A 24963-nucleotide genomic window follows, 5' to 3' on the forward strand; every position below is an offset into this window, starting at 1 on the left:
GCTGAGGGGGAATGGAAAGTCCCACCATTCACTGAGCTGTGTTCATTGTCACAGGCATACATGTCTTAGTATCCTCAGAGTCTGCCACATGCTATTACCACGCTTTGTCAACAATAAACCTAGCCTGGTGCCTTAATGAATCTTGTGGTCATTGGGCAGTTTGCTTGGGTCTGCTGTGCTGGCTATCTGCGCAGAGCTGGGGATGGACGGACGGACACACACCCCCCCCAACCACAATAAGCACCTTGCAAAATTTCCACTGACTTGAGTGGCAGCCAAACTAGCCCATAATTGTGCTTGAAAAGTTGGTTTAATCAGACAGAAGTTTAGTAAAAAAATAAATAAATATAGAGCTTTGCCCATGCATTAGAAAGTTAGCAAATAGTCATCTAAGGTTCAGTATTAAAGAAAATAATGTTCAGCACAGATAGAGTAACAAATGAAATACTTTTGGGGTCAAAAACCAGGGACTTAGGGGTTTAATCCCCAGAGAGAGAGAGAGAGAGAGAGATCAGGTGTGTTGTGTTTATTTAACCATCGAGACCATGAGTTCAGAAAACCCCCCCCCCCCCCCACACACACACACACACACACACCCCTCACTTGTTTGAAATCCGCAGTGTTGCTATTCTTGGTTTAGAACACCTGTTATGCATTTTAACTCAGGTCAAGAATACCCAGAGCAGAAGTGATATTTATATAAGAGCATGGAGACTACAAAATACATATTTAGAGAGTGTGCCAGGATAAGTGCCACAAAAGGATTGGCACTGCGGTGCTGCTTTTTCAGCACCAAGATTCTGAACAGAGATGTCTGAGACAACATTGGCTATGCCCAAGCAAGTGGTTTTCTGAAAAGAGCCACACACAGGGCAACATCAGACAAAAGACCCAACAAACAGATATTGAACTTATCCAACCACCATTTCAAAGCAATCCCCTATGGCCAGCTGAGATACACAAACTATAGGGAATGAATGACTGATGTAGTCTGCAGGCCTTGTTCACAGAGAATTTAACAGATTAAACCCTAGAGCCATGTTTGACATATTTAGTTTGGCTACACACATTTACAGATCTATACAGGGATACTTAATAGCATTAAGACAAAAACAGCTTTCTATGTTTTTTTTTTTAAAAAAACTTTATTAATGAGTTTCCAATAAAAGTCAATTATAACTGGAAAAAAAATCAGAATTTGTACATGGATCTTGTAAAACAATACACAAAAGAATGCATTATAGCATGTCTGCCAGCACCCTAACATGAGTATTACAGTAGTGACACAAAACAGGAACAATGGGAGATGTTACAGAAGCTCCCATTTTTCTATGCTCCAACAGTCCCCCTTGTAAATATGAAGGGCCAGAGCATCTGGAATAATCTGGTTTAGCTCCAATCGAAGTCAACGGCAATATTCCAGTTTAGGATCTGACCCTGAGTTTGCGGCAATACCAGGTATTGGGGTGGGAGGTGGAATGCAGTTACTACATCTTCATTTCAAATACTTATGTAGTTTATTACTTGCCTTCCGTTAAAACAAGAAGTTGTCCAAGAGACCTCATGCCCAATTTCCTTTTGCAGGATGAGCCAGGTTTGATCTTACATTATTTTCCACATTACCAAAGCTAGAAAAGACTTGGGTGGGGTGGGGTGGGGTGGGAGGGAGGGGGAAAAAAAAAAAATCAAGGCTTCCTTTCACTGAAGTTGAATTTTTTTTTTTTATAAATTGAACCAGGCTCTAGTCTCCTTTGCCACATTAATATAATTACCACTATTCTGATTCTTCTACTTAAACATGACTCCCTTTAAGGGATAGACTGTTTAAATGATAATGACAAAAGAATATGCAAGAGAAGGATATTTATACACAGTCTTGGAAGGCTCTGCTGATGTTCAGTTTAGTAAATAAATAATGCTAAAAACATTAAGGGTAGGGCTCTAGCTTGGTGTACACCTTAGTTAAACCAACAGATGAAGGGTACTTCAAGCTTCACAGGATTGGGACTGTAAAATCATTTTCCAAAAACAGTAGCAATATTTCTCAGTAAAAACATGGAAATTCAAATTTGGTTTTTAAGCAAAAATAGTGTTGCAGAGAACCAAACAAATCAATTCACATTACTAATAATAGCTGCTTCTAATGTAAAAAACAGGTCAAAGAGACTAGTTCTCAGACAGAACTAGTTTGAGGAATAAAATTGTGTACACACACACACACACTAAAAATATATTGTAGGAGGCTCTCTAAGTCAAAGTAGTGCATTTAACATTGATGGGCTCTTCAGATTTAAGACATTGATTAGATTTTTTCCTGTAGTTTTCTCATAGTCTTGGGAAGTTTATTTCTTGACTTTTTGAAACTTGATTTCTTACTCCCTGCTAAGACAATAAAAGAAGTGGAGTTAGGAAAAATAGTCTGACAGTGTCATTCTACCTCACTTATTTTTTCCATAATGTTTATTAGAACACTCACACTGATCGCAACAGAGGTTACAGATTATTTTCCATTATATCTTCCTGTTTACGCACGTTCTAACCTTTCCAAAACACATTCAACTTTGAGGCTGAAATTTTCCCTTGACTGTACTTAAGAACCAGTATGAAAAAAAAGGTTACACTTTCCCCATTATAATATTTTTCTAACCACATTTCTTTTGAAAAGCATAAAGCAAACAGAGCCAAAGTTTAAAAGTTAACTGCTGCTTTTGCCAAGTTACAAAAAATGGTTTTGATTTAATACAAAGTTCAAACATTTGAAAACTGCATACTGACTGTGTACAGTTATGTTATTTTTGTTAATTCAGAGCACAATAAAGGCCAGACCCATATCCCATTAGGGGTTTTTCCATTGACTTCAGTGGGCTTTGGGTCATGCACTGAAAAGGCATATGTGAGCAGAGCTTGGGAAATGTGCACTTCTCCAAAAGTGATCGAGAGACTTTGCCTAGTGCTTCTTTTTAAAATTTGCATCCATATGCCCAAAGGCCAGTCCTCAGCTCCTTTGCATCTCTCCCAAATCTTCAGTTTTTAGGAGGGTTTTTATTGTTGAAATTAATCAGATACTTTATTCAAACAAACCAAACACACACCACTGCTTGAAGTGCCCTAAGGTCATTGATCAGTTTGAAGAGCAGCTACATACTTATTCAAAGGAAAGAAAAACAAACAACAACAAGGCGGCAGAAGAGTTGCCTGGGGGAGCAGAATGTGCTTAAGCTGCCTAAAAGTTGCCCATAATAGCACTCTCCCAGTGCTGAATCCCTTTCAGCTGGCCAGTGTCTAGGGAGTCTTAAAGTACAGTTTGCTGAAGAAGCTGGTTTGCTTCTCTTAGGCTTTGCCAACTAGTGCCTGTGTGTTATATTTCTTTATTCCTCCTCCCCCGCCCCCCCCACCACACACTTTTTAAAAAAGAATCCTATAGCATTAATGCAACATTGCAGGCGCCAATGAGCTCTCAAAGTTAAAGCTGAATGTTCAACCTTATCCTTATCTTTTTGTGCATCTGCATCATGATGCTGTCTTACTTTGTGGTCATGTTATTTTGCATAATAAAATACAGTTTAGATAACCATATCATGTGATTAAAGCCCATATCATGATGCACAAAAAGGCAATGTTGCATGGTCAGCCTTGGGGTCCAATCCTACACATACTACCATGAAAAATGTTTATCACAGTAAGTAGTCCTACTGACTTCATCTTTACTTCACTATTTGTGGAGTGAAATCTTAGCCCCATTGCAGTCAGTGGCAAAACTACCATTGATTAGAATGAGGCTTGAATTTCACTCCATGATGCTTATAAGATCAGATCATTACCTCCCACATTTCCTGATATTGAGTCCTTGACTGCACAACCTACATGTTGCATAAACAGTCCTGTTGGTATTAAGTGTTCTAAACAGTTAAAAAAAAAAGTCAACTTAGAGTTTACTTATGTTTTCAACAAATAAATAGTAACCCATGTAAACCCTAGATCCATCTTTAGATCTTCCCATTGATATCAATGATCAGCTATTGACAGGCTATAGCCTAACTGATTGGTGAAAAGTTCTGGTTGGTGAACACTTTAGGGTCAGCATATAGTATAATGCTACTATAGTATGGTGCTTTATTTTCAGCTCTGAAAAATTTACATATAAAATTAATGAAGCAAAATGGTATTAAAACCAGGAATAACACATATGTACACAATTTTCTAGTTAAAGTGTCCATGGTGGGGAGACCCATTAGTGTTCTTACAAGTTTCAATCAGGGTGAATATTGGGTCCTTTTGTGACCTTTGCAAGAAGCTGGGAAATGTGCAACAGGGGATGGATCACTTGATGATTACCTGTTCTGTTCATTCCCTCTAGGGCACTTGGCATTGGCCACTGTTGGAAGGCAGGATACTGGGTTAGATAGACCTTTGGTCTGACCCAGTATGGCTGTTCTTATTTAACCATTTAGGGTTCACCTCCTATTTACTTTACTCAAGTTATTAGTCTCATTGACTTCTAGGGGACTATTCTTATAAGGAAAGCAGGTTATGGCCCCCTGTGTCAGTTTTACCAGCTGCACACTGGTGATAATACTGACCCCCAACTGTTGGGGGTGTAATGATTGTAAAGTGTGCTGAGGAAGAGCAGCTTTGTACAAATGCTAGTTAGTGTGTACGTTTTAAACAGTAAAAATAAAAATCTTACCTTTCTTGCAGATACTGTAACAATCTTTTTCGTTAACAAAGTTATTGGCGTTTCCACCGCAACCTGTATAGCTGAACTCTTCACATGATTGACTCTTTGAGTTGTAGTAATAGCGGGTCACAGAAGCTGAACACGATCCTTCATCTTTTGGGCTATAGCATAATGAGGGGCCAGCTTAAAAGAAAAAGAAATCACTGTAATCTTCAGTAGATTTGACTTGTTGCATGTCAAACAAAACTCGGGGCAATACTGCACCAAATTACCACTGACTCAGTAGGACAGGCTCCTTACGTCCCCATCAGTAAACCAAATACTCATCTCAGATACCATATAAAGAGCCCTCACACAATCACACTGCATGTGAGATTTAGCAGTTCATTGTACATAGTGCTGTGTAGCTGATAAATATGAATAATTTGGAGCCACTTGCTGATTTCTTACACATTTATATAGGAATGACTTCAATAGGACTACTTCGTGAGTAAGGAAGGCATAGTTTTGCCCTTAAGCCATTCAATGATTTGAAAAGTACAACTAAATAAATAATTTTTTATACAAGTTCAGAATCGGATTAGTTTTTTTTTTTTTTTTAAATCAGAATTGTGTCTTTGTTACTGTTGATATTTGCCCATTCTTTAAATGTGCAAGAGAAACTAAACTTTTCACCCGTGAAAGTGTTGCCAATTCTGCCATGAGCCAAACCTAATGAAGGTGTCATGATGCATGTTATGATGGCTGCTTATTCATCTAATGATAGTTTTATGCATCTGGTATACATTTGAGGTTCTGCTACAAAGCTTATATAGTTACCTGCTTACAGTAACTATCTTTCCCTTTGAACATGAGGCAACAAAGAGTCACAACTCCCAATAAAAGTTCTTTGCCTTCTGAGATCAAATGAGTGCTGAAAGCAAATAACCTGGCCGTGTCTCTCAGGTCTTTAATTTTAAGGCGGCCCTCTGTCCCTGAACTTCAGGCACTATCCACCTAAAGCCCAGCAACCACTGTGTTATACGGAACTGTGGCAACACAGGCACACACAACCAAATTTTGCCCTCATTTACACCCCTACAATCCCTCAGAAGTCGAGGGGTTGTCTTGGTATAATTGTTGGGCAGGATTCAGGTTGTAATACAATATTTTTACATTGGTGGTTTTGTCCTTTACGTAACAGGCAGTGGAGGTTGATGATTCCTGAAAGTGTGTAGTCAAAATTGACATGCACAGATATGCTCAGAAACACATTATAGCAATGAGCAAATACTGTTTAAAGTCTGATAGAGGCAAAGCCTACTTTAAAGGTGTCTTCATAGGTAAAAAGAAAAACAACATTTGTATTGATAAACGCCATCTTTTTTATTGATAGCACATTAAAAAAATAAGTTATTTTAGTAGAATGTTGGAGTAATCATTACTTTTCTGAGGCAAACAGTAGTCCATACAAGAATCTTCATCTTGGAAGTTGTTATCATTTCCATAGCATCCACCATAGATAAATTTCTCACACTTCATTGAACTCAGGTTGAAGGAATATCTTTTTAGGTAACCTCTACATGGTCCTGGATCAGCCTCCAGCCTGCATATTTTGGGTACTTCTATAATAAAGAGCATTTAAACATCAAAGCACAGTTAAGCTAAACTTTATTACATCTTTTCTCACTTGTTTTCCACTGGCAAAGATACTTCTCAACTTATTTAAGTTCTGCTGATATGCTTAAGAGATATACAATTGATTGTTAAAATACAACATTAGACTGAGCATCTTAAATGCATTAGGGATAGACCATGATGAGCTCCAAAAAGAAGCCAGGCAAATACAATCCATCTTAGTCCTTTCATCAGTGGAGTGATTTTATTGGTTTAGCCAATAAAGCCCTAAGAAGCCTCCATTCAGTGGGAGTTTTATCCTAGCTAGGGTTGTAGGATCAACCCTAGTACTACCAGTACTGTTACAGGCAAAATGAGAAATCCAGGAGAAAAAACAGTTGGCAAAATCCACTGAGTAAGGAAACCTTCATCTGCTCCCAGAAATTTCTTGGTGTGGATATTTGTGAAGGCATCACACCTGAAAGCTACTAGCTAGGGTATCATTTTGGCTCATGTGATAGGCATATACACCTGTACCCAAATATAACATGACCCGATATAACAGGAATTCGGATACAACACAGTAAAGCAGCACTCCAGAGGGGCGGGGCTCTGAACTCTGGCGGATCAAAGCAGGTTCGATATAACGCGGTTTCACCTAGAACGCAGTAAGATTTTTTTGCTCCCGAGGACAGCGTTATATTGGGGTAGAGGTTTATATGCAAACTACAACTTTTATTAAGTTTTATTGTAGCTGGAAGGAAATACTTTTTAAAAATAGAATTTGGGGGTCTACGCCTTCAATTGATGAAGCAGCAAAATGTTGATAGAATGCAACCTTCCCCAGAAGTTCAAGGATGCTTTTAGACTAGGTAATGGGTACCCACAGGCATGGCTGCAGAGCATAGTAAAAGTTTTAGGAGGGAAACCCTGCAAGAGAGCCATAGAAATGTTAGTGAAAAACAACAAGATGGAGCTTTCTGACCTTACTGAGCGAATAGGCTCCTAAGCTTATCTTTACAGAAAGCATACACATCAGAAGGACTAAGGAGCTATTCTGATGTGCTGGGGGGATAAGAGAAGCGATCAGTAGTCTGTTTCGCTTAATGCAAACCTGAGCAGCGAACTATTAACCAACAGCACAGGATAACCAAGATATCCCAGGATGCCCAAGCCAATTCTGGGGTGAGGACCCCTGTGTCTGAATAAAGGGAGAGAGAAAGGACTTACTCCGGATCATCCAGCAGCTTTTCTCACAGCTTTCCAAGCTTCGGAAGTTGTTGGCATTGCCCTCGCAGCCCCCGTAAGTGAACTCCTGGCATGTCTGAGTGTACCTGTTGTAGTACCACCTCGGGATGAGAGCCCGGCAGGGACCTTCCTCTGGGGGCAGCAGGCAGACCTCTTGGTTTGGGGCTGTAAAGAGAGACAAGCGCTTTCGGGGTCAGTCACCAGGCAGGGAGGCAAGGGGCCAGGGCAGTTTCCACGTGGCCGGCTTTCAGCCTTAGCAGAAAGAGGGGAGGGAAGACGCTAGGAGACGTTTACAAGGTAGGAGGAAGCGGAGGGTGAGCTTAGCCCCCAGCATGCTGAATATAAAACTCTTGGGGGGCTTGGCGGCGGGAGCCAGCCCACTGGAGAGACAGAGCTTGGAGTTAGCGGAAGAAGCGTCACCGGACAAAACCGGGATGGAGGGAGCCACAGTGGTTTGTTCAAGGACTAAATGCACCCAGGAAAGCCGCGCTGAGCCGAACCCCCTCCCGCAGCTTGCCGGGAGCTCCGCTGTTACCTGCGAGCGCCTGGGGAGCGCCCAGAACCTGCTCCAACAGCAGCAGCAGCGAGCCCAGCGCTAGGCAGCTCCGGAAGCTGGCAGACGAGTTCATTGCCTTTGCCTACAGTGGAGCCAAGCCCGGGATAGAGACGCGGAACCAAGGCCGAGACGCTCCTGCTGCAGGGCAACCGATCGGGAGAGCGAGCCAACGCTTGTCCTCCCCTGCTCCATCTCCCGGTCCCTTATATCCGCCGCGATCACCTCCTCCCGCGGGGCTGCAGAGCGTGGGTGTGGCGCGCAGCCTGAGTCACGCCTATTTACAAGGGCGGCGATTCGAATAGCCCATTCACACCGCTTGGGAGCGCGTCATGCTGGCTCCGCAGCCAGGTTCCATCGGGTCATGGGCAGTTCCCAGTAGAGTAACTTCGGGGAAGGTCGGTTTGCTCACTCCGGGGGGCCCTGCAGAACATCTAGGAGGGAAAGTGGGGGAGAGGAGAATATAATAGAAAAGCATTAAAAATTGCTCGAGTGAGCCAAGAGTATCATATCAGGGAGTCATGAGAGTGAGGAATGCTTTAAACTTCCTCAGCAATGATGTAAGGCAAGATTGCCCCATTGTCACCTGTATGTATCAATCATAAATCAGGCTATGCAATAATCAAACCTACTTCTGGGGAGAAGGAAGGTTTCTGACTTGTCCTGCTGATCACGGTCATATCAAACGATACTGACCCCTCCTTTCTTACCTTTCCTTTTCAGCTAGTGGGTGCCTCTTTAAGTGTTAGTCATTGTTTCATTTGACAGGTTTCAGAGTGGTAGCGGTGTTAGGCTGTATCAGCAAAAACAACAAGGAGTTCTTGACAAACATAGAAACTTCAGTGGATTTTCAAAAAGCATGCAACAAAGTTGCACGTCAAAAATTAATGTCTGAGGAATCATGGAATGAGTAATAAAATAGGATGCTAGATAGAAAGTTAGTTGAAAAGCAGGAGTCAAAGGGTAATAAACTTCTCAAGCTTGGAAGCTCTATAAAAAGAGTAGCTTGGGGTCAGTTTGAGGACCACACTTGGTTTAAAATATGCACTACACAAAGGAGGCCACTGGGAAAAAAAAAAGATCGAGGAGTCCTTGTGGCACTTTAGAGACTAACAAATGTATTTGGACATAAGCTTTCATGGGCTAGAACCTACTTCATCAGATACATGGAGTGGAAAATACAGTAGCAGATATATATACACATAATACATGAAAAGATGGGAGTTGCCTTACCAAGTGGGGGGTCAGTCTAACGAGACAATTCAATTAACAGTAGAATATCAAGGGAGGAAAAATCACTTTTGTAGTGGTAATGAGGGTGGCCCATTTCAAACAGTTGACAAGAAGGTGTGAGTAACAGTAGGGGGAAATTAGTTTTTGTAATGACCATCCACTCCCTGTCTTTATTCAGGCCTAATTTGATGGTGTCCAGTTTTCAAATTAATTCCAGTTCTGCAGTTTCACATTGGAGTCTGTTTTTGAAGTTTTTTTGTTGAACAATTGCCACTTTTAAGGCTATTATTGAGTGACTGGGGAGACTGAAGTGTTCTGCTGGTTTTTGAATGTTGTAATTCCTGATGTCAGATTTGTGTCCATTTATTCTTTAGCATAGAGACTATCCGGTTTGGCCAGTGTACATGGCAGAGGGGCATTGCTGGCACATGATGGTATATATCACATTGGTAGATGTGCAGGTGAATGAGCCCCTGATGGTGTGGCTGATGTAGTTAGGTCCTATGGTGGTGTCCCTTGAATAGATATGCGGACAGAGTTGGCACTGGGGTTTGTTACAGGGATTGGTTCCTGGCTTAGTGTTTTTGTTGTGTGGTGTGCAGTTGTTTCACGTTGGGGGCCTGTCTTCCAAGGTCTATGAGAGTGAGGGATCATCCTTCAGGATAGGTTATAGATCCTTGATGATGTGCTGGAGAGGCTGTAGGTGATGGCTAGTGGTGTTCTGTTACTTTGGTTTTTGTAGTAGGTGATTTCTGGGTACCCTTCTGGCTCTGTCAATCTGTTTCTTCACTTCACCAGGTGGATATTGTAGTTTTAAAAATGCTTGATAAATACCTACAGAATTTCTATCTCTGTCCGAGGGATTGGAGCAAATGCAGTTGTATCTCAGAGCTTGGCTGTAGACAATGGATCGTGTGATGTGGTCTGGATGAAAGAAGAAGAATAAAATCTTAGGTAAAAATAACTCTATCCCCTGATCTTCCTCTGTTGTCCTCCCTCCCCTTCACTCCTTCTTATTGTCATCCTGACTATACTGTGTCTACCTGAGATGGCTAGATCCTTGGAGCAAGAAGGACTTGTCATTTTTATTTATTTGCAAAATGTCATGTACACCTACAGTCTGCATAAATAAAATATATACAAATAAAGAGGTACCTTTGATGTATTTTAATAATCAACTTTTCTGCAGTGGAGGATATGCAAGCTAAAGCTAATACAGGAAATTTTCCAGAAAGTGGAAAAAGCAAAGAAGAGAAAAAAATTCACAGTGTTGTTCATATTGACCCACAAACCACCTTGTTTGTAGAGCGCTCTCCCTATATTTCTTTCCTGTATTTCTATCATCCATCTGCATTCTCTCTTTACAATATATCCTTTAGATTTTATATCTATGCTAACACATATTTATAATCAGATTGCTAAGGAAAAAATGAATGGCTTAGTGACACAGACCAAACTACCTAAATACAATCTGAGCTGTTACCACAAGGACACAGCTGTCATGTTTAGTAATCCTGTTATTGAGACAGTTAATAACAGATGTCCTGGGTTTTAGTTAGTGTTATTAGTAGCATCAGATGTAAAGAAACTTGTCTCCCTGAAGTGCAAACATACCTTTTCCATTTCTTGCAAAGTCAAAATGTCATTTTTCTAATATTAACAAAGTCTCAACTGACGTAAATGTGACTAGACTGATGTTCTTTAGAATGCACCATATTTGGTTAGAATTGAAAAAAATTCTAATCCTTTAAACAAACAGCAGAATGAATGCACTCACTTCTACCATCTCACACACACACAAACCATTGTTTAATTTAAACCTATCATTTTTGCAGTGCAGTGCAAAATTTAGTCAACTGCGCTTTCAGTTCAACAAGACAATAGATTTCAAATGTAGACCTGTTCTTAATAAGAAAGAAGACACTCATAAAATCACCATACAAATGGGCCTTTGCCTTAGGGTGTTATGTGATAACATGCACAGTTGCAGATGCTGAAATCTTGCTTTTTCATGTTATTCCACTGAGAATTAGGAAGTGTTGTTTACTCCTCATAACAAAAGAACTAGGGGTCACCAAGTGAAATTAATAGGCAGCAGGTTTAAAATAAACAAAAGGAAGTATTTCTTCGCACAACACACAGTCAACCTGTGGAACTCTTGGCCAGATGATGTTGTGAAAGCCAAGACTATAACAGGGTTCAAAAAAGAACTAGATAAATCCATGGAGGATAAGTCCATCAATGGCTATTAGCCAGGATGGAGTCCCTAGCCTCTGTTTGCCAGAAGCCGGGAATGGATTACTTGATGATTACCTGTTCTGTTCATTCCATTAGGGGAACCTGGCATTGGCACTGTCAGAAGACAGGATACTGGGCTAGATGGACCTTTTGTCTGGCCATTCTTATGACCTCAATGGAACTAGTCATATGCATAAAGTGAGTAAGATTTGCCTCCATTATTGGAGTCATTTGGGGCGATAGAGTGGCAAGAACCATAGCTTTCCTAAATAGGAGTCACATTTGACATACCCATAAAGATAAGATGCTACGAAAGTCCTCTACCAATGTGATCCTAATGCACATTTGCTTTTTACCTGTGACTCTAAAGCAGGGATTGGCAACCTTTCAGAAGTGGTGTGCCAAGTCTTCATTTATTCACTCTAATTTAAGGTTTTGCGTGCCAGTAATACATTTTAACATTTTTAGAAGGTCTCTTTCTACAAGTCTATAATATATAACTACACTATTGTTGTGTGTAAAGTAAATAAGGTTTTTAAAATGTTTAAGAAGCTTCACTTAAAATTAAATTAAAATGCAGAGCTCCCCAGACCGGTAGCCAGGACCCAGGTAGTGTAAGTGCCACTGAAAATCAGTTTGCGTGCTGCCTTCGGCACGTGTGCCATAGGTTGCCTACCCCTGCTCTAAAGGGTAGATACTAGGGTAGGTAAGCAGAAACTTTGTAAGATACAAAATGTGGCAGTGGTGATACAAGGAAATAGAAGCACTGAGACACAGGCAGCAGGAGTGGTGCTGGGCAGTGGCAGTGCCTAGTAGTGAAAACCAGGAGCTGGAATTTGGTTCTAAAAGCAACAGGTAGGTAAGTGGTGAAAATAAGGGAATGAACAGTGAGAAAGGGAATTTATTTTAGTAGCTACATTCTGGGGAGACGGTTGGTGGACAAGGTAAAAATCAGGTAGGCCAGAGAGGGGAAGGTTGCAGTGGTTGAAGCAGAAGACTGAAGCCTTCAAAAAAAAAAAAAAAAATAAATAAGAGCTGAAAGAAGTTGCATAGCTGGTAGGGGTTGGGAGAAGGCAAAAGGAAAAACATGACATCACAGTACTGAGCTCTCCTTGTTCCATGTGGTCACTTGTATGGTCAGATGTGTAACCCTAAGGATATAGTAATACAGCCTTATTCAGTGGAATGAGACATGGCTGTCTGACTGTATTAATTATTATATTACAGTAGTAGCCAGAGGTCCCTCAGGATCTAGGATCCATTGTGTTAGACACTGAACAAACACATTGAGACAGTTCATGCCCCAGAGAGTGTAGACTCTGAAGAGATGATACAGAAAGTGAGGGTAAGAAATGGTGAAAGTTAGGCACGAGGGAAGACAATTTCCCATCTGTGACTGTCCTCACTCAGGAGTTGGTTGGTAGAGTAGCATTTCCTAGTGGTCAGGGTTTAGGCCCATGCCCTGCAGGGAGCTGTTGGTAGGGGAGCTCCAGCCTTCCCACTCCACCAGGCTGTGACCCAGGGCTCTTTGAGGACTATCAGTAGTCTGACAGCCAGGGAGACTTAAGGCTGCCCTTCCTACAATTGTTTCTGGGTAGGGTGACCAGACAGCAAGTGTGAAAAATCAGGAAGGGGATGGGGGGGGGGGCGGAATAGGAGCCTATATAAGAAAGAGACCCAAAAATCAGGACTGTCCCTATAAAATCAGGACATCCAGTCACCCTATTCCTGAGTCACCATCTGGGTTTAGGCAGCATGAGGGTTGTCCACTCACTACACAGCATCTTCTGGCAGCTACATATAGCATGTTAGTTCTCTTCCTGGGTGGCAACTGCCTCCTCCTGCAACATGGGCCACTCTCCTGGGGCAGACCAGATCCCCTGCTGGGGTAGTCCAAACAAAGTAGAGGGGGATTAACAAAACTCAGAGTCCACCTGCAGGGGAGAAATGCTTCCTTCTCAGGCTCTCTCTGTAGCAGCTCCTCCCGTCCCTCCCTGAGGGAAGGGAGGAACCCTTTGGCAGTTGTCATGGGGAGAGATTCTGCCTTTCTTTCAGCTCTCTTCAGATGACACTGAAGGTCACAGGTCTGCTATCTTCCCTGGTCTGCCTCCTACTTTTTAACTCCTGCTTGTAATCAGGTGCAGACTCACCCAGCGGCACCTCTTACTGGTCATCTCAGGAATTAGCTCACCAGTCACCAGAGCACCCTCTGCAGGGCAGGTGTCCCATCTGTCATAGGCCCCCTGTGTCCCTCCCAGACCCCAGTGCCCTTGTCTTGGGTGCTGCCCCCCCCCCAGCAGTACTTCAGACTCTCTGGGTCTCCCCACCCCCTATCCCCACATCACCTCTGTCATGGCTACTGCCAGTCACCATCTAGCCCCCATGCCCTGGGGCAGACTGCAGTCTATCAGCCAATCATCACAGGCAACAAGGGGTTTGGACTAGCTGCTTTTACCCACCCTCAGGCTGCCCCTCCGCAACCCCAACACCTATGTGGGCCTAAGACCAGGCCCTGCAGTCTGGGGAGTTGCTGGCCTAGGGCTTCCCCACCCCTGCCTCACTCTAGGTCCCCAGGTGAGTTCCCGTTCCCAGCCCCAGCCTAGTCAGAGTGAGACTCCTGAGCTTCTGGCTGCCCTGGCCTTCTTATAAGGCTGAGCTGCTCAGGTTGGGGCATGGCCCCAGCTGCAGCCACTTCCCCAATCAGCTGGGGTTTTGCTCCCTTCCACAGCCCCAGCCCTCTGCAGGGCTTTTCCAACCCCTTCAGGGCTGGAGCCAGTGTTCACCTTGCTACACAGCTCTAGGAGGGTTGGGCTAACTCAGTGGTTTGAGCATTAGCCTGCTAAACCCAGGGTTGTGAGTTCAATTCTTGAGGGAGCCATTTGGGGCAAAACCAGTACTTGGTCCTGCTAGTGAAGGCAAGGGGCCAGACTCAATGACCTTTCAGGGTCCCTTCTGGAGATAGGATATCTCCATATATTATTATTATTATTTCCTGCAGGTGTGAGGGCAGGGGCTGGTTGAGCCCAGAGCCATTCCTTTACCCCTTGTTGCCCAATGTGGGGTTTGTGTACCCCATCACACCTTCCTATATTGAATCCAGCACCTATGGCAACTAGACAGGGCCATGTTATAGTCTGTGTTACTTATCTGTGTATCCACACATGCCACACTCATATCTCCAGACATGATCCTGATTGGCACAGGGCTGGGCTGGGTTGGCTGAGCTACATTCAGAACAGGAACCCAGATTGTTTTAAGTACTGCAATCCCATGCCTTCAATCAGCAGCTTGTCCCACTGCTGCTCCCAACCTCTTCCACACCTGGCAAAGGAGCTGCACATATATTAGACAAGGAAGCTGTGGGATGCTTCTGTCCTATGCTTGTTGTGGCTTGCTACAGTGGTAAAGTTGTGTTTTTAATGAGACTAGATGGGTGATGTAATATCTTTTACTGAAGGAACTTCTGTTGGTGAGAGAGACAAGCTTTGCAGTAGAGTTCTGCTCTAAAGCTTGTCTCTCTCACCAGCAGAAGCTGGTCCAATAACATATATTACTAAAAAGCCCACCTCCTTACTCTAATATCTTGGGACCAACAGGGCTACAACCACATTCCAGACAACATATTTTTAATAGGCAGGCATTGAATCGGGTGTTCTCGCCTTTTGTTGAAGCAATTGTGCTGCTTATGCAAAATGCTTTACTTGGAAGGGGGAGAATGGCAGTACAAGAGAGAAAACAGTGAAGGGGGGGGGGGGATTGCAAAACATCGCACTCCGTTAACTGGAATCACACCACACAGCTCTCCCCGCAGAGTTTACCACCCAACCTTTCCTGTTCGCATCCCCAACAGAGAAAATAAAGTCAGATGAATCATGAGTTCCAAATGTTTACAGAGTGTTTTAATTTAACAAAAGGAAGAAACTATTTCAAGGGGAATTTCGTGGTCCTTTTCCAGACTGTGCTCTGTGAACCAGATCACTCTTGCAGCAACACTGTTATATGAGTCTATATGCCTGTCTTAACCGCCCCCACTTTCCTCCACCAGCCTTGTCATTCGGTACCACCATGAATCTGGCACACAAAAAGGCCGGACATTTCCGTAGCAAATCTGCTTCCTCTCAAACGATGTGTGTTCTAAATATGTCTGGCTTCTTCCTTGTGGAGAAAGTTTTCAGCACACACATCCTCTTCCCCAGAACAGTCAGCCCTGCTCACTTCCGTGCCTTGTTCTGCATTACGCTGGTGATACTGCGCCTAGGTATCTAATTCTGTGTTAATACCAGATTAAATACACTGGGATTTAAATGGATTAATCAATGATACCCGACCCCCCCCCACCTCCTCTGTTACTGGCCGGCCAAGTTTACATAAAAGAGTTGATTCCTATTTATACAGCAAAGGAGAGACTGAAGGTTTGAATGGAGGGAAGGGGAGGGAAAAGTAACTCGTTGTGCGTTATTGTACCCATGTGTGCAGTGTCTAGTGTAAACGTCCTCTCGGTCAGGGTGGAAGGGTGGGGGTCAAACGGCTGGGTTTGATCCGTTTAGGAAGCTTATGCTGATGATTTAAAACCCAGGAGTCGCTGGTGTGAGTAGCTAGCTGGGGCACTCTGGGGAAGGTGCATGAGGGAGTTTATTGGAGAGGAAATTGCTACTTCAGAGAATCGGGTCAATTTCGCCCGGGACAACAGTAAGTCATGCCCTCGGGGGTCGGGTGGGGGCTCTTTCGTGAACCGCTGGGTCCCGGCATCTCTCCCAAGAGGGTAACTCGCTCCCCTTTTTACAACTAGAAAATGCCGGCGATCAATATAGAGGATCTGAGCGAAAAGGATAAACTGAAAATGGAAGTTGAGCAGCTCCGGAAAGAAGTGAAGTTGGAAAGACAACCGGTGAGTTCCCCCAGGCTGCCCCCTCCCCAGCCCCCGGAGATCCTGCGGCTGAAATAGCCCCATCGCCCCGGGGAGGCAGATTGGAGCTGAGGGCTGGCTGGGGCGTGAACAAGATCTTTAGCTCTCTGGTCTCCGGGGTTGGAGGAGGAGGGGGGGACTTTGGAAGTAACAAAGTAACACTTTGGTTGTAACAACAACAACAATGCCTAAAATAACCTCTCAGTGGTGAGCGCCGCAGTGTCTCTCGCAGCGCGGAGAAGGGTTTTCACGCCCCACTGAAGCGCTGACCCTCCTTATGGGAGTGAAATGAGACATGCAGATAGATGCCTGCGCGGTTAAATGAGGTGGTTAATTTCGCCTATCAATGGCTCACTGATGGGAGAAAAGGCGCAGAAGCGCGATCTCAGACTGGGGAAAGGATTTCAGACCCCACGAGCTCTCCCTTCTTGCAAAAGGCGGAGGTGGGGATTGAAGAGATGAAACAGACATTGGGGCCGTGATGTCTTTGTGTGTTTTTAGAATATACTTAACGCTCAGTAACTTTTAATGAATTTTAGATTAGTTTCTCGCTCCCCACGTAGTTTAGTTTCTGGTGACTGTACCTGCTACCCTCCGTCACAGAAATCGGAGCTAAAAACTTCTGAAAACTATAGGAAGGAGGATCCAGACATATGGAGGTTAAATGTGAGTGATACAGCCTGAGAAATGTCCCTATAATTGTAGGAAAAAAGAGGAAAACACATTAACAAGTTAATCATAGGGTGTTAGTGCTAAATTCGGTATTCTCTGCTGCTAAAACCCAAGGGCTCAGCGAGACTGGGTGTGGTGCAGTTGGCACAGGGCAGCTGAACTGCTCTCTAAAGAGGAAATAAAGACAAGGGACCATTCAGACTTTCAAACTGTGGGATGCAATATCCACTGTGTGCTGAACATTGGAATATGTGACCTCAACCATGGGATTTTCTCCCCCACTGAATTTGACGGAAATAGACATTTTGGAGATAGTCTAGAACACAAAATGATTTTGCTGGTTTCTAGAAACCAAGTCCTATCATTCAAAACAGCCTTGTTAGTTAAAACAAAACTGTACAAGCGAGTGGTTCTCAGACTCTGGTCTCCAGAGTTCTTTCTGGTGCTTTGCAGGGCTTCCAGGCCAGACACAGAATGGCCTGGAAGCCTAGGAGGAATTCCCCAAAGTCTCTCCCTATTGTGAAGTGGTCCACAGAAGGAGAACAGTTGTTGTAGAACCGTGGCCCATAAGGACCGATTCAAAAGTCAAAGGTGTTTTGTTGTTGTTTCTGGTGATTCACCTTGTGAAGTAGTATGCAGTCAACAACCTGAGATGTATTTTACAGTGCACATTTTCTGTAGATGAAAATTCTTGATCCATAGATTTTTGCATCTGCTCCTGTTCCCACTGGAGTAATTGACAAAACTCCTGTTTACTTCAGTGGGAGCAGGATGGGGCCCTGAATTTAATCCTTGATCCTGTATCTACTTAAGCAGCTGTATAACTTTACTCACATGACGTCAATGGGACTATCCATTTGAATAAAGTTACAGATGCTTAGCCTGCAGGTTCAGGGACTTTGCTTAGAAACAAAATATTGATGTCAGAGGTGTATTTTAGTCCATGAAATAGATGTCAGTGATTTTTTTTTTAGATTGATTATAGTTATTTAGATTACAAGAGAACCAAGATGCTCCAATGGGATCCAGAGCCCCTTGCAATGTGTATAAATGCATATTAACATCTGATTCTTGCCTCAAAAACATTGCAGTGACTAAAAAACACTCCATAGGATGCACATAATCTAATGCGTTTAAAAAGAAAAGACATTATTGTAAATAAGATGAGTCTGAGAAATTTAGGAGAAGACATAGTTGGGAATCTCCATAATGTCAGCAGAGAGAGTGTCCCTCACCTGTATGGATGTACCTTGTTAGGTTGCATTGTAATACTTACCAGTCTTTTATTTCCTGTCAATTACGTTTCCCATTATCCATGTGCATAAATCACCATTTGATATGAGAATTTTGTGCACATACAGAACCACATCCCCTATTCCTCTCATGGACAAAAGCAAATATGCCTATCAAAGTCCCTTTGATTTCAACCAAATGCAAAAAACCCTCTTCATCATTTTGACACGATGTAGTGAGGAAATTTCCTTTAAAATAATCTCCCTTGGTGAATAAAAATATACAGATTCATACTCAAGAGAAATGTTTCTCATAAGCAAAAAGGATCCTCCTCTTCAAGATCCAAACAAAATAAGCCCCCAATCCTGCAAGCGCTTTCACACATGCTTTACCACCATGAATAGTCCCAACTGAAATCAATGGATCTGCTCATGGTAGTAAAGCTAAGTATGTGCATAAGATTTTGCAGGATGGGATCCAAGTTATTAACCATAGGCCTATGTTTCTCCCTACTGTGACTTAGTCATAGGTTATGGGTAATTAGATCTTAGTCGATACACTTAATGGCCTAAGACTTAACTTTTCATAATCTAGTAGGAGGGGTGCTGGGAGAGTTTGTATAGTGGGGGTGCTGAGAGCCATCAAACCAAACTGTAAACCCCGTATATGATGGAAACCACTTCAAGCCAGAGGTGTGGCACCCCTAGCATCCCTACTTCCAGCACCTATGTCCATTAGAATCTCTCTATTGTAAGTAGGCCAGATGTACTGATTCTGTTGTAATGACTATTCTACTTCTATTTCTATTATATATAAGTTCTTATACCACATTCATCATCATAGTAGCTGAACATCTTCCTGTAGTGACTATGTGCCTACCATTTGTTGCTTGTTTCCTCATCCTCTTTCCTTTGGGGAGAGAAGCATGTGTCTTATTTTGGTAGGTTTAATTTTGTTTGGTTGAACAAAACACAATAAATGAGGCAGAGGAAGTGCCCAAATCCACTAAAAATGGGAAGAATAGCCAGTGTGTCAAGTTTTTCCCTTCCCAGAAACAATAGAAGTCCTTTCCTGGAGACTCCTCTTAACTGTGCCTCTGCAGGGCTCTCTTGGAAATCGGAGGGGAATGCTGGGAAGAAGCAACTCTATTCAGAATGCAGTCCTCAAACGTTCCAGATATCTAAGGTATCAGGGACAAGTTGTTGCTTCTGTAGGTGAAACCATGTTGCTCCAGGGAAGAGGAAATCAGAGGGATGCATAAACAAAGGGGATCTCCAGAATCTATGGGATTTGCCCATAGGGTCTGGAGACTGAACCCCTGGCCTTTTCTGTAGGGTTTCAAATCGCTCTTCCTTGGGAGAGCACAGAACATAGACATTTCTCTAGGACAGGGGTTCTCAACCTTTTTCTTTCTGAGGCCTTCTCTTTCTCCCCTCCCCCCGCTATAAAAATTCCATGGCCCATCTGAGACACAATAACTGGTTTTCTGCTGCATATAAAAGTCAGGGCCCGCATTACGGGGTAGCAAGCAGGGCAATTGATTAGGATTAATGATTAGGGGTATGGAACAGCTTCCGTATGAGGAGAGATTAATAAGACTGCCACTTTTCAGCTTGGAAAAGAGACAACTAAAGGGGAATATGATATGGGTCTATAAAATCATGAGTGGGGTGGAGCAAGTAAATAAGGAAGTGTTATTTACTCCTTCTCCTAACACAAGAACTGGGGGTCACCAAATGAAATTAATGGGCAGCAGGTTTAAAACAAACAAAAGGAAGTATTTCTTCACACAACACACAGTCAACCTATGGAACTCTTTGCCAGAGGATGTTGTGAAGGCCAAGACTATAACAGGGTTCAAAAATGAATTAGATAAATTCATGGAGGATAGGTCCATTAATGGCTATTAGCCAGGATGGACAGGGATGGTGTCCCTAGCCTCTGTTTGTCAGAAACTGGGAATGGGCAACAGGGATGGATCACTTGATGATTACCTGTCCTGTTCATTCCCTCTGGGTCACGTGGCATTGGCCACTGTTGGAAGATAGGATACTGGGCTAGATGGACCTTTGATCTGACCCAGTAGGGCCGTTCTTATGCCACAGGGGCCCTGCAAAGCTACATTGCTCAGGTTTAAGCTTCAGCCCCAGGTTGCGGGGTTTGGGACTCAGGGCCCTGGGCTTCAGCCCAATGTGGTGGGTTTTAGGCTTTCTGCCCTGGGCCCCAGTAAGTCTAATGCTGGCCCTACTTTGCAGACCCCCTGAAGCTTGTTTGTGGCCCCTCCAGGGGGCCCTGGACTCCTGGTTGAGAACCACTGCTCTAGGAGTTTTCCCCCTTCTGTAGTTCTCTAAATTGGAAGGGAGACTATAGTCCCATTATAGTAGATGTTACTTTGCTATGAATTTGTCACAAAATATCACACAGAATATTATAGTAGATGCTCATGAGTAGGAACATACAGTGCTCTTTTGTTATGTTGCTCCTAAGCAGCTGTTGCTGTTATGGGGAGTGTCGACAATTCAGTGGGGAAAGTGTTCTCAGGGGAAATGTTGCTCGTAAGGGGAGGTTGCTCTTACAAAGTGTTGCTGCAAACAAGCGTCTACTGGAAGACCACTGTATGCTTGAAAGGACTATGACAATGTGTTTTTCATAATTTTTAGGATGTTATACTAACTGCTGTTTATAATAAGCCTTTGTAACCGATAAGTGAAATGTGTTTCCTTGTTGAATTTTTTTCTTCCATTCAACATGCTTGTTATCGTAGGACTACACCTTGACTGTTGGCTTTTGTTATAATAGAAAAAAGGGTACTGAAGCATTTGTTTGGAAAAATGTGTAATGTTACATTGACTTTGGGTTCAAATTCTGCTGATTCTGCAGCAGTTGCATATGAATACCATTGAAATCAATGTGAGTTTTGTGTGATCCTAATTTAATTACATTATTAATTTTTAGTTTTTTATTTTTAAATCAGTGGAGGATTTTTATGTGCAGTAACTGCAGGACTAGGCTGAATATCATCCGTACTATGATATGTTTTCACACAGAAGCTTATGTGGATGTGTGATGCAACATTAAACATCCTGGGCACACTTCTGAGCTGTTGCTTGCAGATTTAAAAAAAAATATATCTTAGCCAACCGTTTCAAAGGTAACTATTGATTTTTGAGTGCAACTTGAGATACTTTTAAAAGCCTGATTTTCAGAAGGAGAATGCTCAGTATTTTCTGAAAAGGAGGCTCCTAAAAGGTGTCTCAAGTTGGACACCAAAGTATTGATGCATCCAGAATTACTAGGCACTTTTGAAAAATATGACCTTTACTTCTTTTACCAGTAAATATGAAACACATACTTGGGAGGGGAACAAACAGCTCACCAAATAAATCATTTATTGACTGGTTCAGAAGAAAAAAAATACATTTTACAAAACTGTAGGAGGAATAAAAAGAAAAGAAACTTGACTTTTAACATACTTTCAAATTTAGTAATGTTAGAGATTATTATAACAAGTATTTTTTTGTTTTAAATTTAGGGCCTGATTTTTGGAGGTGCTCAGTGATCACATGTGGAGCACTGGCAGCATCTGGTCCTTTTAAGTATAATGTAAATATAAGAAAGAGCAAAAGAATGTTATGAAGTGAACGTTGTCTTTTTATTCTAATGCGAAATGTGATTGCTATGTATAAAGCAGAACCTTATTTCTTCTTTTATTTAAGGTGTCCAAATGTTCTGAAGATATAAAGAACTACATTGAAGAAAGATCTGGAGAGGATCCTTTGGTCAAGGGTATTCCTGAAGACCGGAATCCCTTTAAAGAGAAAGGAGGCTGTGTCATTGCATGAAAGAAGTCTGCAATTGGAACATACGTTATTGTACCTTTAGTGGATAACTATTTGTCCTCAGTTCCATGGGTCCTTGTTGAACGAGTACTGTCAATGGATTAAAAACAACCTTGAATGAGAATCCTGTTTATCTCTTTATCATTTTATATGATCTAATTATATCTCATTACTTGATAATACTTTGTCTTCTAAATATTGTTCCCCAGAGGGGACAGATACTTGCTTAATGTACTAATGGGCATTTGCGTGTAGTGTCTGTTTAGCATGTGGTTTCTTGACTCTTGCATTTACTAGTTCGTTTTAATAAAAACTCTTGCTTGTACCAACGTTTTAGTGTTCCTTTAGAAAAAGATATGCAAAGAATGTGGTCAAACGTTTGCATTTTCGTTGCATGATGCTTGTGGCACACCCTGAACCACCCAGCCCCCAAGGCAAGAACTACTTCGGGGCCACGTGAAGGCGGGACAATTGGGTAGTTTAAAAGTCTCATGGAACTAACCTGGAAAAAGGTAGAGAACAATTGTTCACCCGCAAATTAAAACGAATGGAGCAGCAGGCTGTGTCCCCAACAGTCAGGCGGCCAGGGAGGGTTCTGTTTGCAGCGCCTTTCCCAGCAGTGTAAACCCTGCATCCGCCTGTGTTTGCTAAGGGCTGCAGCCTGCGAGCTACTGGACAGCTGACGCGGCACCAAATGCGCCTCGCCCGCTAAGCCCGGCGAGGAACGCGCCGAGCAGGTGCAGCGCCGGTGACTCCAGGCAGCGCCCTCGCCTACCCCAGGCCGCGGTCCCGGCTGCAGGCATTGGGAGGCTGCTGCGCATGTGTGTTGTTCCCTGCAGTCCCCGCCATGGCTCGGTGCTGGCCCGGCCTGCTGGCGCGCGGGAAGTGGGGCAAGTGGAGCTCTGGGCTGTCCAGCCCCGCTCGGTCCCCGCTGCGGGCGGCCAGCTCGAGCCGCGCCCCTGGAGCCGCCGGGGAAGGAGCCCACTTGCTGTACTCGCGGGAGCATTACGCCTTGAGGGCGTCTCTGCGAAAGGTACCAGCCTGCCCTGCGGCTGGGGGGGTGGTTCCCCGCTTCGCTCAGTACGGGGGGAGCCTGGGTTCTTTGCAGCCTGAGCTAGCTTTGCTCTTGCGGTGCCCGGGCGCAGGGCTCCTCTCCAGCTGCCCTCGGCCTGGGCCCTCCGTGCAGAGACCCGTGCGAGGCCCCAGTTGCTGTCCCGTTCGTTCCCTATCATCCGGCTCTCCCCACCCCCTGGTTCAGCTGTGTCTGTACAGTGCCCCTCGCTGCCATTACCCTGCCAGTATCTCCCAAGCACACCAGCTCAGGTGCTCAGCCGTGACTGCCGCCTGATGGCTAGAGGCTGTGCAGAGCCTCTCTGGAATTCGTGCAAAGCAACAGAGGGTCCTGTGGCACCTTAAAGACTAACAGAAGTATTGGGAGCGTAAGCTTTCGTGGGTAAGAACCTCACTTCTTCAGATGCATCTGAAGAAGTGAGTTTAAGGTGCCACAGGACCCTCTGTTGCTTTTTACAGATTCAGACTAACACGGCTACCCCTCTGATACTCTCTGGAATTTGGGAGCTTCTGGCGGTGACCCCTAGCCAAGGACTGGGATGTCAGGAGGGACACGACTTTCTGAGCAGGATAATTAGGGGATTGATCCCAGCCCACTGACAGCAGTCAGCTGGCGCTAGAAAGGGGGAATTAGGGGTGGCCCAGAAACTGGCAGGTTGGTGTGTAGCATGGAGTCCCTAATGTGCCCTGCTCAATGAAATGCATAAACCACCTTGCCCTAAGGTTGCTACTAGTATCTTTGGTAGGTGGTCAGTTTAAATATAGGTAATATACTCTCCATTTTTACCGTAGGTTTGGTACAATAATAACAAGTATAACTATTTGTTTACCAAACCTCATATTGACAGAAATGTTTCATACATAGTTTAAAATCATTAGCGAAGCCATTTTTTGTTCACGTTCAGACATTCTCCAGGTCATGTTTGCAATTTGGAAATTATAGTACTGTGAAAGAGAAATAGAGGATGGATAGATAGCTAGGCAGGCAATGCACACAGCTGTTTTCATTAGCCTCCTTAAGTGAAATGTACACATCAAACAACAAACATAGTGGGAAAGAAAAAAAAAGATTTTTAAAACACAGCTGATTTTAATATTTTTCAAGGTTGTTAGAAAACAGGTAAGAAACTTTGGTAAAATACGTAACTTTAAATGACTTTCTCACTTTGGAGACTTTGTATTAATTAACAATATTGGTCCAAATTTTCCCTGAAGTAGTTCCACTGAAGTTAGCAGAGTTACAACAAGGGCAAGTTTGGCTCATTACATCAGAAGGCAAAGATTTATTTTCCTCCAATGACATACTTTGAAAAACATTAATTGATAGAACTCTTCATATGTAGCCTCTTATCAGCAGTAAACCTTTCTTATTATGTAATGTGGTTTAAACACAGTTTCAATCTGAGCTGTAATCTAGACAGTAGTAATAATCACTTAGCTTCTTAGCCACACACAGTCCACCCTCAGGCTCAGGAGGTTACAAAGCTTTTACTAATTATGTTTGCAGGCTTATGGTTGGGATCCAACAGGAGTTTGGCTTTTAAACAGACCTTCCAAGTCTCTTTGATTTGGATGAAAAGTCCTTTATTTTCGATTAATGTTAAAGCTATTTAAATGTCCCTACTTTAAAAAAAACCACCCAAACAAGTTGTCATAATTTGACATTCCTGTTTATAATTAAAATCTACATCTATTT

General features: G+C 43.1%; 3 protein-coding genes across 7 annotated transcripts in view; 2 read left to right on the forward strand and 1 right to left on the reverse strand.

The window, feature by feature from the left end:
* Positions 1-1725: 1725 nt before the first annotated feature.
* TFPI2 (tissue factor pathway inhibitor 2) lies at positions 1726-8290 on the reverse strand. Of its 2 annotated transcripts, none has more exons than XM_034760452.1 (5): positions 8058-8290; positions 7505-7687; positions 6103-6282; positions 4688-4861; positions 1726-2379 (listed from the first exon to the last, which is right to left on the reverse strand). In XM_034760452.1, the coding sequence occupies exons 1-5, from the start codon at positions 8149-8151 to the stop codon at positions 2303-2305; spliced, it is 708 nt and encodes a 235-aa protein (XP_034616343.1). In that variant the 5' UTR covers positions 8152-8290; the 3' UTR covers positions 1726-2302. The 2 variants fall into 2 exon arrangements, with proteins under 2 accessions (XP_034616343.1, XP_034616342.1); XM_034760451.1 differs by having other exon boundaries at positions 1726-2382; positions 8058-8289.
* A 7386-nt stretch (positions 8291-15676) lies between these two features.
* Positions 15677-22521, forward strand: LOC117872220 (guanine nucleotide-binding protein G(I)/G(S)/G(O) subunit gamma-11). 3 transcript variants are annotated; one of them, XM_034760455.1, is made up of 3 exons: positions 15677-15804; positions 16336-16434; positions 22074-22521. In XM_034760455.1, exons 2-3 carry the CDS (start codon positions 16339-16341, stop codon positions 22197-22199), a joined length of 222 nt encoding a protein of 73 aa, XP_034616346.1. In that variant the 5' UTR covers positions 15677-15804; positions 16336-16338; the 3' UTR covers positions 22200-22521. The 3 variants fall into 3 exon arrangements, with proteins under 3 accessions (XP_034616346.1, XP_034616344.1, XP_034616345.1); XM_034760453.1 differs by lacking the exon at positions 15677-15804 and adding an exon at positions 15868-15958; XM_034760454.1 differs by lacking the exon at positions 15677-15804 and adding an exon at positions 16008-16235.
* Positions 22522-22879: 358 nt separating this feature from the next.
* Positions 22880-24963, forward strand: part of LOC117872221 (probable acyl-CoA dehydrogenase 6) — a 149309-nt gene continuing 147225 nt past the window's right edge. The window contains exon 1 of one of the 2 annotated variants that reach the window (XM_034760457.1): positions 22880-23229. In XM_034760457.1, the coding sequence (XP_034616348.1) occupies positions 23044-23229 (186 nt within the window). In that variant the 5' untranslated portion in view covers positions 22880-23043. The remainder of the gene's footprint in view (positions 23230-24963) is intronic. The other variant, XM_034760456.1, reaches the window with a different exon arrangement.

The sequence above is a fragment of the Trachemys scripta genome, chromosome 2 (genome assembly GCF_013100865.1).
Source record: "Trachemys scripta elegans isolate TJP31775 chromosome 2, CAS_Tse_1.0, whole genome shotgun sequence".
NCBI lineage: Eukaryota > Metazoa > Chordata > Testudines > Emydidae > Trachemys > Trachemys scripta.